Source organism: Lepisma saccharinum, chromosome 4, assembly GCF_977018435.1.
Source record: "Lepisma saccharinum chromosome 4, izLepSacc3.1, whole genome shotgun sequence".
Classification (NCBI taxonomy): domain Eukaryota; kingdom Metazoa; phylum Arthropoda; class Insecta; order Zygentoma; family Lepismatidae; genus Lepisma; species Lepisma saccharinum.
In genome coordinates, this window is record NC_139232.1 from 66,725,976 (window position 1) to 66,741,309 (window position 15,334).

A 15,334-nucleotide genomic window follows, 5' to 3' on the forward strand; every position below is an offset into this window, starting at 1 on the left:
CAAAACTGGACTTCAGTTACTTCACAGAATGTATATTTGTACAGTATCAGAATGTCATTGAATTATGCATTTGAGTTCATCCAATCGTTTTGACAATTATTTTTTTTGGAATGAATTAAGGAAACTAGTTTTCACACAAAACGTTTCCTATGCCAGGTAATTTACTAGTATATTATGCATCATTTACATAAAATACCTATTGCATAATTTACTTGCACAACCCTGGAGTGGGAGGGGGGGTTCAGTAATATTTCACAAAAAGATGTCCACTTAGTAAATCAAATTTGTGCATACATCATCACTGCGAATGCCATTATTTACAGGAGCCTAAAATTACAAGAATTTTTCGCATTTTTACACATCACAAAAACTTCCTGGTGATCAGATTCAAGGTACAGGATCAAAAATACAAAAATAACAATCTCTAATATTTATTTTTGATTTAACGTGACAGGAACAAAATCTAGCACCTGAGCAATATATTTTCCTTGGTACTCTGGAACACTGACTACTACAAAATAAATTGATGACAGTACTTTACACAACTTGCAATGTATACATAAATATAGTTTAACGGTCTAACAAATACTTCCAAAAATAAATGATTTGACTGCTAGAATTTGTTTTGTTATACAAAATCTCTCTCATAGTCTATATGAAATCATAAATTAAGCCCTCTGGTTTATGTAATCATATGAAGGTTATGAAATTGCACAGAAATTCAGGAAAAAGTTCAAATCTCTCAGTTCCTTACGGAAACTGAAAGACCCATGCCATTACAAACATTTTCTTCCATGGAGCTTTGTTACACTGGAGCATACGGTTACATTATGGTGGCAATTTTATTTTTTAATTATTCCTTATATTAATATTTGAGCATGAAGTTATGCTCTGCAAACAAACACATTTATAATCATGCTAAGATTACAAATACTGAAATTTGTTTTTAAAATACCATAATCATAAATCATTTATCTAAGAATCTGCAACTAACATGGTCTAAAGACTACAGGGCACGCAATGCACATTTTTACACAATCCCTGGATTGTTTGCCCTTATAAAATATAAGATCTTCTGATCATAAGTTTAGATCAATAATTTTATAGTCAATCCAAAACATTTAACGCAGATGCTATTCATCTTAGCCAAATAACAAGTTTTACAGATTATGTTCAAAGGTGGATGAATTTAATTGTTCTTCAAATTTAGCACTAATATATTACTAATTTCATTGCCAATTATTATGAAAATGATTCATTCTTATGGCTACCATTTTCACTTAAACCTTGCAATTAAAGGTTTCATCTTGGAAGACCAAAATATTGCACATTATATTGAAATAAATGTTTACCAGAGTGCTCAATTTATGCTTTGTGATACATACATCGATTACAATATTAATGTCTACACTACTTGGAACGTGACTACCATAATTGGAGTTTGGAATGGCAAAAGTCTCTTCTTTTTATCGACTAGTTTACATAAATATAACCATCTACATTATGGTTTATAAATTATTAAGTGAAGTGATGTCCACTTCCAACATTTTAAAAATGCACTCAAAATTATTAACATATTGCAATATACTCTAGTTTAATATGTGAATGTTCAATGAAATTAATGAATGAATGAAACTTACTTGTTAAGTTCATCAAAGCTATAAAAGTACCAATACTTTCATACCTTGAAGAGTAAGTGACGAAAAGTGTGTGCGTATTAAGTTCAAAAATATTTTACAACTTATTTAACATATTTTAGGATTAATATAAGTTTCACGAAAAAATCTTGTTTCGTGCAAACAGACTGAAGGAAAAAGAGGCAAATCCTACTATGTTTTTCTTAATAAGAACAACTAATTTTGCTATTTTAACAGTAAATCATTGCAGTTGCATTTGCAATAGACATATAATCAGATGAAAGGAGAATCCAGAATCCACTCAGGTCTCAAAGGAGACATGAGTATACAGCTGTACATGTCAACAATTAAATATAATTGAGATCTATAGCAAAAGTATATTAACAGCCTATCCAGTTTGTTCGTTTCATTTATTCTAGTCTAAGGAAGTACCATGTGAAAAAATATATATTTTACATACCAGTGACTTAAGACAACACAGTATACAAACTCTAATGAACTTGAAAGATAAAAATGGCACATACATATGAAAAAATAAAATGTCATCAGGGTGGGTTGTGAACAATCACCAGCACTAAATATTTCTTAATATGCTTTACATTGAAGGATAAATTAACTATTCAAGTTGCTGTGGCTAAAAGGTAATAAATAAATGCTGCTTTAATTTCAATCTATTAGTTAACAAGATTTCAGATATGAAGAAAAACTGAATAAAAATATTATCACACAAAATTAGCAAGAAATAATTATTTACACAGACATTTTTAAAATGTGGATAGTAATATTAAATGCAATTAAATGCAATGTACGGCAATTCAAAACAACGGTACAGACCAAAATAAACAAATCAAAACAAAATTGCATAATAAAGAGTTTAGAAAAAACAAGAATGGCCCACAGCTACAACAAACTGTAAATTAACTATACAAATCTGGAATCTTATTTACAAAATAAAAATAATGTTTAAAAATCTTAACTCTGGAAACTGCAGCAAGTATGACCCCCATTTATTGCACTGATGTTTTGTTCATATTAACCACAGTTCAAATGCAGATATTTCACTTAACAATCCTGTGATGTAAAATTTCCACATAAATTACAATTCCAATTATTTTCTAACAGTTATGAATAAAAACATATATACATTACAATCTCAATTTCTTATAACTGAATATAACATAACAAACTTTGGCACAATGCATAGGTAATGATTGAAATGAACTTGAGCAAAATAACAATAAAACATTATTGTACATTTTCCACTCAGATTGTCTTTGGCATTTTCATTCTAAGAATCAAACACAGTGTTCTGCAAAACACAGCGCTCAAACGTGAACATTCTCAACTAGAAAACATGAGCGCACTACAAATTATTCATTTTCTCTTCACAAATTATTGCTCTGACTTGTGCTGATCCTTGCATCCTTTCACTCATGAACTCCTTCAGCTTGAATTGCATTACAAGTCCAAGATCGAGGCACAAAAAAGTCCAATATGGATTCCTATGGTAAACAGTGATAATTATTAGTAAATTTCATTTTTCAAAAAAAATAAACAGAACACATGCAGGAACTTGATTACCTTGTTTACATCAGGTAAAAATAAGGTAACCTCAGGAGAAGGAGAAGGAAGTCTGGTACTCTTCAATGGTTTTGTCAATGCTGCCATTAATGGATCGTGGAGTTTACGAGGAGTTAAAAGTTCATGTGGTATCCAAATATGCTTCAATGGTTCCCACTTCATGGAAGTAACATTTAATAGAATGTTTATGGAAGAGTTTATAAGAGATCAGATATTTACTTTTGATTGTGTGTAAAGCATGGCCAATTCATTTCTTCTTTTAGGATCAATTGTCTTGAATTCTGTCTTAGCCAATGTACATCCTTTTACAATTACATGGTAAGCTTCAAATTCCTATTTTTTTTATAATGGATCCCAGGTTATATCCACTTCATAGTCTAACTTTCTAATGTCTTTGTAAATGTTTCAGAAAGTCTTTTGATGCAAGAGATACACATATCCATCCTTTTCTATTGGTATATGGACTGTAGTATTTCTAACGTTGACATCATGGATCTCTTTACTGTAGTTTTATCTCTCCCACTATAAATGCATAATGTTCTAAGTACAAATTGAGATCAAATGTTATTCCTCTGTAACACGGAAAAGGTTAGATGTGGAATGATTATACAAGTAACCCTAACTTCTGTGAGATTGTTTTTGTGCAAACAGGTTAAGGAAAGGTACCTGATGAAATAATTGGATTCAGTCTCAGGTACAGTGCTCAGAAAAGAAGAAAGATTTAAGATTAAAAACTGTATAGTACATATTGTAACAATAAAAAATGAATTTGTATTAACATTTTACGCTAAATATTTACAAATAGTTCCTTGCATCTTACAGAACACATGAACAATGTATGGACATGATGATTTGCACTAATAGAATGCATGGACGGATAAAGCAGGAGAACATCTAAAAGCTAACAGAAAGTCATCAATTACCCCTCACCTTTGAGGACAATGTCTCGAACTAATAATACAAACCTTTAACAAAGATTGTATTGCCCTAAGCATTAATAAAGTTTAAGGATTCATACACATGTTATGTTATTTTAGTTCACCGTTCATTACCTCCTTAACTCATCATTCTGTCACACATAGCATTATTTAGATGGAAGATACATCAATTAAACAAGTTTAGCGCATGTGCTCGTTATATGCATGTGATATCACATTTCTAACTTGCAGCAACACAAGTACAGTATAGACCAGCCTGTAAATGCCTACCCAACAACCTTGCTAAAAAAAGAAGAACTGTGAACAACATCGACACATGAAGGGGAGACCATAATTTTGCATTTTTTTGTTTTTCACGAGTGAATTTTAATCTAAATTTTCCTGTTTTGTGTTAAAGGTATGTGGTAATTGTGATCGTAATGGCATTCTTGTGATTATGATTTATGTGAATGATATAAGAATGGTTCTTTCCATCTCTTTCAATTTTAGGTGACTAAACTAAGGAAAGAATATAAACTTGTGTATTGTCTGTAAATGTGTCTATGGGGATAAACCTGTAGTTAATATTTAATTACATCTTCCAGTTATTTCCACACCTTGAGAAGGCTCAGAATAACCTAGCTGAGTCCTCTTGCTTGCTGCAAGGTAATTTCCGAGTGGCTTAAAGGTATGTCACAAGCTGGAACAAAGTGGTCTAGGACCACAACAAAATTAATGTATAATTCCCTATTTTCAAGGGTACAAGCAGATGTCTTTTATATTTCAACCCTATGTATTAACACCTCTCCCCACACAGCACACACACGCGCGTACACACACAAATATCTTAACAATATAAAGGGTCTGTGCGATTTCAATGCATTCAAAAATTCTAATTCAATTCAATAAAACCATATATACATTTAAAAAAAATAATTTGAGGTTTGGAGTTTACATTTGTCTTTTCACATACTCAGACTCAAAATTACATCTACAAACATAAGTCACACGTGTTATGGGATATACTAATCTATGAAACATTGTTAATTGTATGAGAATTTCAAACTCAAATTTAACTAATCAACTTCAAGATATCTTATTTTGCAACAATCTTCCATCTTTCAGATTGTTAGTGTCCTTTGCAGAACAATCTAAGTAAACGGATTGAGAGAATTCTGTTTTATTTTCCACGTAGCTTTCTCTTCCTTCCTCGATAAAAAAAAACATGCTAAACTGAAAAACTTGCCTCAGGGCATTTATAAATATGTATAAATTCAATGGAATTCAATGAAAAATTCACGTGTAATTCCCATAATTCAAGGAATTCCCGTTAAGTTGCCATCCTGTAGAAGAACGGCGTGAAAAAGCCATTCAATCCAAACTTATCAGTAGTGTCAAAGTGTTACACTTTGCCTTATGCAAGCCAAGTTCAGTTTTGGTTATAAAGCAGCAGCTCCTAGCTTTGATAAATGGAAAAAAAATAGATCTGAAGCTATTACATGACTTACTGTGACTACTAGATACCATCCTGTAAACAATTGTGACAAAATAAAGCCAAGTCCACACTATGCCAGTTGGCAAGGCCAAAAGACAAAGCTGAGCAAGTGGGTACATTAATTACGTGAAATTTAGAAAATGTCACGTAAGTAATTTTAAACCACGTTTACTGCATCCTTCATGAAGTGGGTCCATGTCGTTGGCCTGTGTCGACAGGCCAGTTGCCAGGCCAATTCCGATCTGACTAGTAGCAGTTTTCTTCAAAGGAAATAGTGCCAACGCTAGAAGTGGGAGATTCACCAAGTCGCACCAACATTAGTCGATACTGAGAGAATACTTAGCAGCTTGTCCCATATTCATTAAATATATTTAAGTCAAAATACAACATTACTAATAATAATAAGCATATATACTTACATAACTAGGAGGACAGTTAATGCGTGCATAGAATTCCATGCTGTATAAACTCATAAGCAGGCCAGTGCCAATACACAATGACAGCCACATTAGCACATTCCCTCCAACTCCTTTTTTATTTGCTATGAACATAACGCCCACTGTAAAAGAACAAAGTATTTTAACCGAAAAACTAAGGCAAGAAAAATGAAGTATTTTCTGTAACACAAGAACTTAATACATGGTGAATTATAAGTTTCTCACAACTCAGAACTCAATACAAACATTTGTACTTTGAGATATGCTGTACCTAGCTATAGGGAACTGGTTAGCCGCAGTGACAGAGCATGTGCAGTAGTCAACTCACGATCTTGCCATCAAAGGTGCAACGTTCAAGTTCTGGACTCGGCATGGGTGAATCTTTCCTGCCATTGGTTAATCATAATGAAGATAGGTGAGATTAGATAAAAAGGGACACTCACAAATAACACCATGTCCAGGCCAGGACTTCAACCTGGGAGCTTCAGTGACAAGTCTGAGCCAGATAAGTTTTACTGAAGAATAAGAAATATTTTTTTTACAGATATTAATATAAAATTAATTAATATAATAATTGATTCTGCTGGGGAAATAAAATAGTATGTCATATGTGCAGATTTTCCCTATCCAATGATAAAAAACATATGTATGAATATCGCACATTAATTTTTACTGGTTCTAATTAATGTTGCGTGATTCTCTCAGAACAATTGCATTTGATTCCCACTTGTCTTGTCACTTGTCTTATCATACTAAACCGATGTTTAGTATTTAAGACAAAAGTCTTAAATAAAATGGCAAATATTACATAATGAATCAGAATGAATCATCACCTTAAGTAATCATGGAATAAGTAACAACAGTGTTGATAATTATCTTCCACCAACAAGATTACATGGTTTTGATTTCCCTTTTTTTCCTCTTTCCGCCCACATTCCCTTTTATAACACATTTTCCTTTCTGGTCCCTTTATTGACTAGTTTCTCAGCCTACATTCCTTTTCCCCTTTTTAAAAAACATCTTCCTTGGTCTCCTTATTGACAAAATATTATCAAATATTTTGTAGGACAGTATTTTCCCTAAACAAAACGTTCAACTGTTGACTTATTTGGTGTAGCTTAGAGGAAAGAAAGAACAAGCGCCTTCTACCTTACTGTCTTTCCATGAGTGTTGGGAGCATGTTGCAGCGATTGTTGCAACAATGTGATCTGGGCTTAACCAGTAACAAACGCTTTGTAAGAGCACGCCTGTTGATTTGAAAGTGTACTTATCTGCTAGATTTAGAATAGTTTTAACTTTACTGTGTGACAATGACGACAGTATTGAGTGTCAGTAAAATGGCGAAGCCAGGTAAAAATGGCAGCAAGGTATGGAATGTGGTAAGTTGTTTCATTGAAGATTTCATCGAAATGGATGGTAAGATTATTCGCTGTACTTTACCATAAAAAAAATGAAAAAGGGCAATAGTTCATTTTGAACTCCACAAAAAATATTATTTTAAATGAAAGCGCAATACTGTCTGACCAGCGATCCGAGAGCTCTCGAGTTTTCTGCGCATGCCCGAAGTAGAAGAGTCCAGTCGTAAATTGGGGGAGTTTGCGGAATCGCTTCTCTGAAATGCGAGCAACGCGAGTGTCACGTGGGGAAAGAGAGCAATGTTGCCAACCGGAGAAGATTGACACAAGATATTGGAAGTGCTCTGGCCGTGGAGAGGCGTCTTTGCAAAAGCTGAAGTCTTGAACGTAGCGCCAGTTCGGCATCTTTGACCCAACCCCAGAGGAAGCCGACTGGCCCCGTATCTGGTTTCGAGCCACCACTATGGGCGTCCGGAAGGGGGGGGGCAAGGGGGGACGCCCCCCCTTGCCCCCCCTTCCGGACGCCCCCCCTGAAAAATGAAAGTCATCCAAAACTTATGTATTTCGCACATATAATTTCATTTTAGCCACAATAATATGTGTTACTTATTGCATGATCACCATAAATTCAAATTTAAGCAATGTGTTTTTAGGGGACAGCACTATTTTTGGAGAAAATGTGCCTTGTTTGCCCCCCCTGGAAAAAAAAACCTTCTTTGCCCCTCCCTGGAAAAAATCCTGCAGACGTCCATAGCCACCACCTGTTTTTTTCGTAAAGCGATGTTGTCACTTTTGCATGCAGTGTTTAGACATCCATTCATTCACTGCCACGTTTTACTCCCAAGGTCTTTATATTATATATAAAAAAATAGCATAGCACAATAACACTAATCGAGATTCAACTCTTCAATACCAACAGTGAACCTAAAATTGACAAACGGCATGGTTGTGCATGTCCCTCGGTTTTCGTTACTTATGTTCTGGTGGATAAGCATCCTCGCAGATTGGTAACACTGTTCAACGTGCAACCGCGAGCGGCGTTCTCGCGCCTGCCTTCCTATCGCCAACTTCCCCTTTTTCTTGGCACTTTGCCAACTGGAGCTCTCAGATCGCTGGTCAAACAGTATATACCATTTATATATAAAAAGGGATACATTAAATTTCTTTCATATTTTACTTTACTTCATATGAAATTTAATATATCCCTTTTTACATATGAATGGTACATATTGTGCTTTCATTTAAAATAATATTTTTAGTAAAGTGTAAAATTAAACTATAGTCCTTCATCTCTCTTTTTTTGGCACTATTTTCTTAGAGTAACATTTTCCCCTTTAAAATCTGGTCTCTAATGCTGATGTTTAACTTTATTCTTGAATGGTTTATGAGCTAATATGGATAAAGTACAGATTAATGAGTTACAACATGCAAGATTATAGTAGGGCTCTTACCTCCAGCTCCCATAAATTCTAGTAACAACACAGGGTAAAAGAAATGAAATGTAAAAGTCAAAACATATTCATGAAAAATGGCTGAAATTGTGAAAGTTATAAGCTGTGCTACTACTCTGCTATTCGGTAGAACATGTTCACACACATCCTTGTAAACATATGTATACAGCCAATCGTGAACAACAACATTCCACGTGCGGTAATAATTTGAAAAGGTTGAAGAGTTCCACCAATCCTGGAAGAAAATATAGCTGAATGAATAAAACTTGAAGAAGGTAACAACAAGAGTAACATTTATTTTAACTTCAACATGATATGCACACAAGGTGTACTGGGACAGAATCTTAATAAGTGGCACAGAATCAGACTGGATAATATAGTGTAGCTAACCATTTAAAGATAAGATAAATATTAAATACTACGACACACTGCTACAATTTTAGAGGTATCAAGGACTAAAGTTCATTATCTCCCTCCAAAAAAAAAAAGTAATTTTTATTTAATTTGATGGCATTTTAGAAACATTTAAAGATAATAAATTTAGCTACAGAAAAAAATCTAGTTATGCAACAGTTTTATGATTGCAGAAGCCTACTATCACTGACAGTCTGCACGAACATTCAGTAAAAATACTAATAAACTAGGAAATTGTTCTTTAAATTAATTATGTTGGCATAGTTAACATTAAATATTAAAATGCACTACATATTTTTGCATAATCAACTATAGAATGAAAGCTACTATGTCAAAGGCTAACCACAAAATAGTTCAAGCTAATTTTGTTTATAAGTTCTCATTTATCTAACCTTTGAAGGTACTGGCTTCAAATTCAAGCTAGACCATGGATGTTTGTTCTCATATCCAAGAGATGTTAAATAACTGAACACAAAATGCAAACAAAACAATTAACAAAACCTATTCTCAGTTGTGGTATGCAGTGGGGATAAAAAAAATGAAGAGAGAAGACTGCTCCAGATCGTGTCTCCTAAACATTGATATGTATATTATTTATGCTTTGTGTTAAATTGTGGGTAAAATGTGAACTTAACTTACCTTGTAAAAGAGACGATCAGCAAATTGGAGCATCTCAGCAAAAGCATTCATCCACGAATGCAACAAACAGTAGAATCCACATAACATGGCTAATGCACCAGGCAGCATGCAGCCAAAGACAGACAGCACAAGCACCTTAGGTGTCATTGGTTTTTGACCAAACTGTCGAAATACTGGTACCAGAAAGCGAACAAATATGAAATGAGTGTAAAATATGACACCAATGACTTCCAGTAAATTCCAGGCCACAACTTTCCATCTTACTTCTTTTGTTCTGAAAAATAATAAATATAGCCATAAGAAAGTAAATTTGTTTGATACAATGTGTATGTTGCTGTACAATAAATATTTCTGCATACAAATTGCTTTCCTGTCAACAAACATATGTATTGATGAAGTAGTAATAAATTCTATCGATTTTTTAAAAGACGTTTTAATAAACTCAAAACAAAATTAAAATTAAAACCCAAAATTCATGCCTAAACATCCCTCTGAAAGTTCAGGCTTGAAAAGAAGCTTTTCATTGGATAAAGAATGGTCAGTGTATTGACCTATCAAAATGAAACTAAACTTGGTGGTGCAACAACCCTTTGAGAGCAAAGGGCTAACAAGCAGCTTTTGGTGGGTGACGTGTGGTCAGCGCATTCACAGCTGTTTTCCAGCTTTTGAGACAGGAGCCTGCTCATTGTTTCCAAGCAACTCCCAATTTGTCCTTACAATGCTGGGTCAACACCTAATTTTTTTTAACTCCCGCTGGGAATCGAACCTGGGACAGCTCATCCCAAAGGTGAGAGCACTAACCATGTGGCTACATGGAAGCCCTGAAAATTAAGATTTGTTGAAAATTTCTCACAGCAAGGTTTTATCACAAGAGAAATATAATTAATAGTTAAACTTTTCTGAAGTCTTGCATTGTGGCTGTGAAGGTCTGACTACGGGATGTGTGCTGGTTCAAGTCTCCTGCATGGAAGAGTAGCAACTTTTCTCCTGAGATTTTGGCCAGCGTATGCAGGACCATGATAAAATTCAAGTATAATTCCTGGTTTTCAAGGCGAACTTTCCAAAAATCCAATGGTACAAGCAGGTGTTTTCTCTATTTCAAACTTAGGTATTACTGCCTCTCACCACTCACACACACACAAATACATTAATAACACTAGGGAACAAATTTCAACTTTTTTTCTGTATCCTGGATGAAATAACGTGTTCTTTACTAATTTCGGTTCGAGAAATTCAGAGAAAGTCTCAAAATTTGTCTATCACATCACATTTCCAAGATATACAGGGTGTCCCAAAATACACTGAACAGAGACTGAACGTCCTTAACTTCTGTACAAAAAAATGACAAGTCATGAACCTTGTATTTGTTATTAACTTTATCTATATTGATATTCTATAAACATTAAATATGGAAATAATTATCTGCATGAACGTTCAGTATGGAATAAAAGCTTGTAAGGTGTAAAAAATATATTGTACGAAGGAAAGAAAAACATGTATAAAAGACAGATATAGAGTCGTTTGCAATATTTTTTATGCGTGTCGATGGTCTCAATGGGTATTTATCGAATTGATATAAGAACGATACATTTTTATGCATTCTATGCATAGAAAGTGAAAAAAAGGTAAACTTCCCCGTGCATGTAGTACTGTGCAATGAAGGCACATTAGGGGATGTGGGAGTAATTCTGTGTATTACACACGATTTACGGGGTTAATTATGAAATTGTCATATTCATAAAAAAATTGTTTTTTTTAATTTAAGAAATGTACTGGCAACATTGGTCGTGTCAGAATCAAGCACCAGCTGCGCCGACATCTGGCGATGCTATTCCATTAATTTCCAGATGAAATAAAAGATTTGAAATTTATCGTGCAAGAAAGTAACCTACGTATCTTTTTCTATCTAACACTATCTTTTCTATTTGAAAGAACCTTCCTGGTCATGAGAAATGTTCAATTCCAGTGTGGTGGATAGCGATTTAGGAATTAGGAATCCCTCACTATGTGGTACCGACTTCAATGCGAAGAGCACATCGGCATATACACATGCTTTTATTCTTCGAGAAATAGCTACGCATTACAGTGCGACAAAAATTAGAATGTCACGTGATCCATTGGTTCAGGCAATATCATAGATACATCAAAAGGCATTGAATGAATTCCCTTCAACCATTCTCTTAGTGTTCGAGCACAACTATGACATGTACCATGTGACTGTGAGGCACATGGGCAGTCTTGATCTCCCAACGACAACCAAAGTAGTCGGTACACTATCTTTACACAATCTGTGATGTTTTTACATTGCAATTTTGGAGTGCATTGGGCAGAAATGTATCAGAAGGTGTTAGGGTGATATACACTGCTAAGGAGTTATTTTAGTCAACGTAGTTTATAACAGCACAGTCCACTGTGTCACTGTACAAATCAAAGGCTGCATGATTATTTATATGAAACATAATAATATCCTTTATTGTCGCAAACAGGGTTACATTAAACCTCACATACTAACACATAAGACACGACTGAAGGTATACATGATAATTTGGCACGCAAACAGTTTGCAGTGTTGCCAGATTACAAGAAAAGTGGAATTCAGCTGTGCATACATTACCCATATTATACTAAATATGACTTCACGTGCATCTCGAAAATGGTAAATGATGGAGAAAAATTAGTAGCAAATCAGACATCAGCATGCCTAAATTAGTTAAGAACACCTATTCGCTAACAGGATACAGGATATCCAAAAATTCTAATTCAATTGAACAGTTAAGTTGCATGCTGATCCCCGTGTGGAGTGGTTAGCACATCACGCTACAATGCCAGGGGTCCCAGGTTTGAATCCTGGCCTTGGCATGGATGTTTGTGAGTGTCCATTCATCAATTTAGTTTTTGTTTTTTTTAATTTAAAATTTTGGGAGCGTCAGCACTTAGGCTATGGTCTTTGGTCCAGGGTGCACTACGTGGAAGTGAGGTTGACTTTTGGGCACCTAGGTGGAAGGTACCCCTTACACCCCCATTCATCAATTTCATCATATCATCACTCATCCCTAACTTCGCAAATTAGCTTAAATTGGCACAAAAGACGAAGTAAAATAAAGCAAATCAAATCAAAATTAAAAATTTAAGTTGTGGAGTTTACATTTACCATTTCACATACTCAAATTAGAAATGCATCTATAAACACAAGTCACAAATGTTACGGGATATAATAATTATGAAAAATTGTTAATTGTATAAGAATTTCAAATTTGCCTAATCAACTTCAAGATATTTTATCTTTCAAATAATTTTCCATCTGTCAGATACAATTGTAGATTGTTCTGCAAAGGACACTAACAAAGCAAACAGACTGAGCAAACTCTTTTATTTTCCACAGAGCCATTTCCTTTTCCTTCCTCGATAAAAATAAAGCTAAAATCTGAAAACATGCCTCAGGGCATTAATAAATGTGTATAAATTCAATGGAATTGGGAATTTAAAAAGTTGCAATTTTTCAAATCCTTCAACAATTTTTTTTTTATGGAGAAAAATCCAATGCATAATTCCCGGTGAGTAGACGCCCTGGTATGGGACCAGTGACCACCTACCATTGTGAGGAAATTGGGGAGCTATGAATGAGTAGCGTAACCTGGTCATGGAGACCTACAACAACTGGGGGTTTCTCATGAGGACCACACGTCACCCCGTAACTAATTGGATGATCGCCGACCTCTGCTAAGGCATTTGGGGAGTTTGGCTGGAAGTCGGTAGGTAGGTTCTCACCCTCAAGGGCATGTCCTCAAGGACATGCTCCACCGCACCATGCTGGCAATTGAAGACAGAGCCCAAGAATGTTCTCGTTTTAATGGTAGCTACCTGAAGGACGTAATTTTCAAAACTTAATGTAGTGTGCAAAACTCCTGTATTTCATGTATGTATTAACCACAGTTTGCAGTAAATCTTATTATTCCAGATATTTGTATTTAAAATGTGTCCCATCATTATGGGACACCCTGTATTAGAGAGGAAGGCAAATTTTACACTGAAGTGACACATCACATTATGTTGCATGTGATATGCAGACAAACCAATCACAAATACATATATGCACAATGTCACACCAACAATGTAAAAGTTTGCTACTGACTGATTCACCTTCGAGCAATATTCTTTGCATTCCATTTGTTATTTCAGGTATCAAAAAATGAAATACACTTCTTACCAACCATTACTCCACATGGGTGAACAAGCATGTAAATACAAGCATGTAAATACATGCACAAAAACATGTAAATACATTCATTACAATCTACCTGACAAGTGACAAAAAAAGAATACTGACCTGGGATAACTATCCCTATAGACTAGAGTTGGTGCGAAGAGGAAATATAGATACTGAGAGAATCCTGGATACATTATGTATTCCTTATCACCCGATTGATGCAGTTTGTGACGCAGAACTCTGGGAACGTTGCTTCGTATAAATGCATGGGATTTCATCATCATGCGTAACTATGATTAAATGAAACAATACAATGTCATATAATTTATGAAACCTGACAAACTTAATGAGTTACATGCTACTATATCAGCAAATATTATGGTAAAAATTCCTCTCTCTCTCTCTCTCTCTCTCTCTGCATGATCACACACACACACACACAGAGAGAGAGAGAGAGAGAGATATGAGATCCAAACATTAAGTAAGACACTACTATTGTAAGCCAAGAAATGTTTGAGTGGGTTTTGTTTTAAGTAGGTTAAGTGGTACTGGACCTACAGTTTAAAGTTGGATCTAACCTACTGTGTGCCTCTTCTAGTATCAAACATAGAACACCTTGATTACAAGATGATAGAAACCATGAATAAACATATTGAGGTATGCATCCTGATACAAGAGAACAAAGATACCCTGGACTATTTTTCCACAGTCCCTTAGTTTCAATTCCCTAATGGTTGAAATCTGCTCCTAGAATATGAGGAGACAGATGAACAAATTGAATTATGAACTCAATTTGCAATAGCAAAGATGGTCAGTGATGATGGCATTAGCACTGCTTGTTAAGATTCCCACTTCTTTGCATTTCCTGTGCCAGTCACACTGCAATTATTGTGGTTGGTATGAATTGCCATCCTTGGCAATCCACATCTGCCAAGTCTGTGCTACTGCATTCAAACTACTGGCACAATAGCTGGATGTTTGGTGCACACACATTATTTCACAATAATTTGATTGGATTTTTGTTATTTAGCAATGTTTTTTCTGTCACTTTTCGCTATCACAATGATGATGATCGATAAAAAAATCGATATAGCCTGTTTTACAGTTTCTCTTACCTGCTTGAAGTAGCATTTCTGCACACGTGTCAGCTGTTACAACTATGACTACATAGGGCCTCACCAGGAAACCATGGATGTGAACT

At 34.8% G+C, this 15,334-nt stretch overlaps 1 protein-coding gene across 2 annotated transcripts in view; it reads right to left on the reverse strand.

Annotated features, from left to right (window-relative positions):
- Window positions 1–431: 431 nt before the first annotated feature.
- Window positions 432–15,334, reverse strand: part of LOC145986537 (sterol O-acyltransferase 1) — a 45,989-nt gene continuing 31,086 nt past the window's right edge. For both annotated transcript variants that reach the window (XM_083120660.1, XM_083120659.1), the window contains exons 7-11: window positions 14,254–14,423; window positions 9,927–10,200; window positions 8,874–9,108; window positions 6,050–6,189; window positions 432–3,139 (exon numbers count right to left, since the gene is read on the reverse strand). In XM_083120660.1, coding sequence (XP_082976786.1) covers window positions 3,065–3,139; window positions 6,050–6,189; window positions 8,874–9,108; window positions 9,927–10,200; window positions 14,254–14,423 — 894 coding nt within the window. In that variant the 3' untranslated portion in view covers window positions 432–3,064. The remainder of the gene's footprint in view (window positions 3,140–6,049; window positions 6,190–8,873; window positions 9,109–9,926; window positions 10,201–14,253; window positions 14,424–15,334) is intronic.